Source organism: Sphaeroforma arctica, assembly GCF_001186125.1.
Source record: "Sphaeroforma arctica JP610 unplaced genomic scaffold supercont1.4769, whole genome shotgun sequence".
NCBI lineage: Eukaryota > Ichthyosporea > Ichthyophonida > Sphaeroforma > Sphaeroforma arctica.
The window spans coordinates 728-2280 of record NW_014035789.1 but is presented as its reverse complement, the minus strand read 5'-3'; the positions used below and the strand labels follow the sequence as shown (position 1 = coordinate 2280).

Here is a 1553-nt window from a genome sequence, read left to right as displayed (position 1 = left end):
AAAATATAGTATATAATAATATAATAATAATATANAAAATACACACACACATATTATTATATTATTATATATACTACACACACACACACACACACGCAACACACATACACACACACACACACACACACCTATATATATATATACATATGCCAATTTTTATGTCTTACCTACTCGTAGATTTATTATATGAGATAAAAGTATATGTCCGGCGTGTGACCGGAATGTCTTCTTTGGCAATAGTTGCACCATAATAGAGTGAATTTTACCGCGTGTGCGCTGGACTTTCGCATTCTTTTCGGTCAACACTACGAGTTCACCTTCCTGGAACACAGTTCCCTGTCCCAAAATAGGATTGTTATTCGAGGAATTCACATTAGTATCAAATTCTGACCTATTGGTATCTGGTGTTATCCGCTGAGCTTGATCATATGTATGTATTTCTTTCCTACTATTGTCAGTCGGGCTGGGATAGGGCGTTGCAAGTCCCTTCACTGTGTAAAAGGATGCCCGTTGCGCGTGCCTAACCTTGTTCATTGGCATACCACATATTATTCTATTTTGAAAAGTACAATAGAATGATTGTTTAGGTTCTACATTAATAAAACAATATCTTGTAATAACTGTCCTAGAGTATCTAGTCGACGGGAGCGATTGCTTTGTTGTTATATGCCTTGCATGAACTATATTCGTGCTTCTAAACGACGGACGGAACGTCGCTGAAACCATGCATTTGCGCAACATAGCGTGGTCCGTTCCGTATCTTGGGAGTAGCTGGAAGATTATTGCAGACGACTGAATACTACTCTACAGCTGCCATGATCACTGAAATACTATGAAATACTAAATACATTACGCCAGTATATATATTGTTTGCCGTCTACTACAGGCAGGGGTTGATCACAGAGCTCTACTCACTACTAAGTAATATTTTTTTTTCGAGAGCAAGTGCCAAGTGGGTCGTACCACGTTCTGCGGTTGTCATCAAAAACCGTTCACAGATCCATCTCTCATTAAAAATGTTTTGTTTTAAAAGGGCGTCGGGAATTAATCGTGATTATATATTGGGATTTCAATGTTGTTTTTTATTTTACTACACTATTATCTGTTATCGTTGGCATCACTAACAGCATTGTGCTGCAGGGACTTCCTGGGATTGATTTATTTATTTTTTAATTAAAAAAAACAACAACTGGAGCACTAGTTAACACTAAATACATAAATACATAAATACTCAGTCTCATAGACCTCAGAGTGTAAATGTTTATGTAATTATGTACTGTAAGTCTGGAACTGTCTACCAACACAACACCCCTCTCCCGCCGGGGCCCAGAGTTGTTTATGTCAGTTTTTTAAAATAAAATAAAAATAATTTGGAAATACCCTGACTGCTATATCTGGAAACTTTACTCTTCCCTGGGTTCGAGTCAGAGGATTGAGTGGTAAATAACTGCTGGTATTTTTGCTTTTATAGACGTAACAGCAGAAAAATGATGTACGGTATATAAATATATATGTACATATATTTAATATATAATATGTACGTTTGTGTACAT

General features: G+C 36.5%; 1 protein-coding gene across 1 annotated transcript; it reads right to left on the bottom strand.

The window, feature by feature from the left end:
- Positions 1-154: 154 nt before the first annotated feature.
- Positions 155-816, bottom strand: SARC_14553 (hypothetical protein). The gene has a single exon (XM_014291314.1). The coding sequence runs from the start codon at positions 739-741 to the stop codon at positions 157-159; it is 585 nt and encodes a 194-aa protein (XP_014146789.1). The 5' UTR covers positions 742-816; the 3' UTR covers positions 155-156.
- Between the last annotated feature and the right edge of the window lie 737 nt (positions 817-1553).

Coding starts and splice junctions, on each gene's coding strand:
- SARC_14553 (XM_014291314.1), bottom strand. CDS start 741: ATGTTGCGCAAATGCATGGTTTCAGCGACGTTCCGTCCGTCGTTTAGA.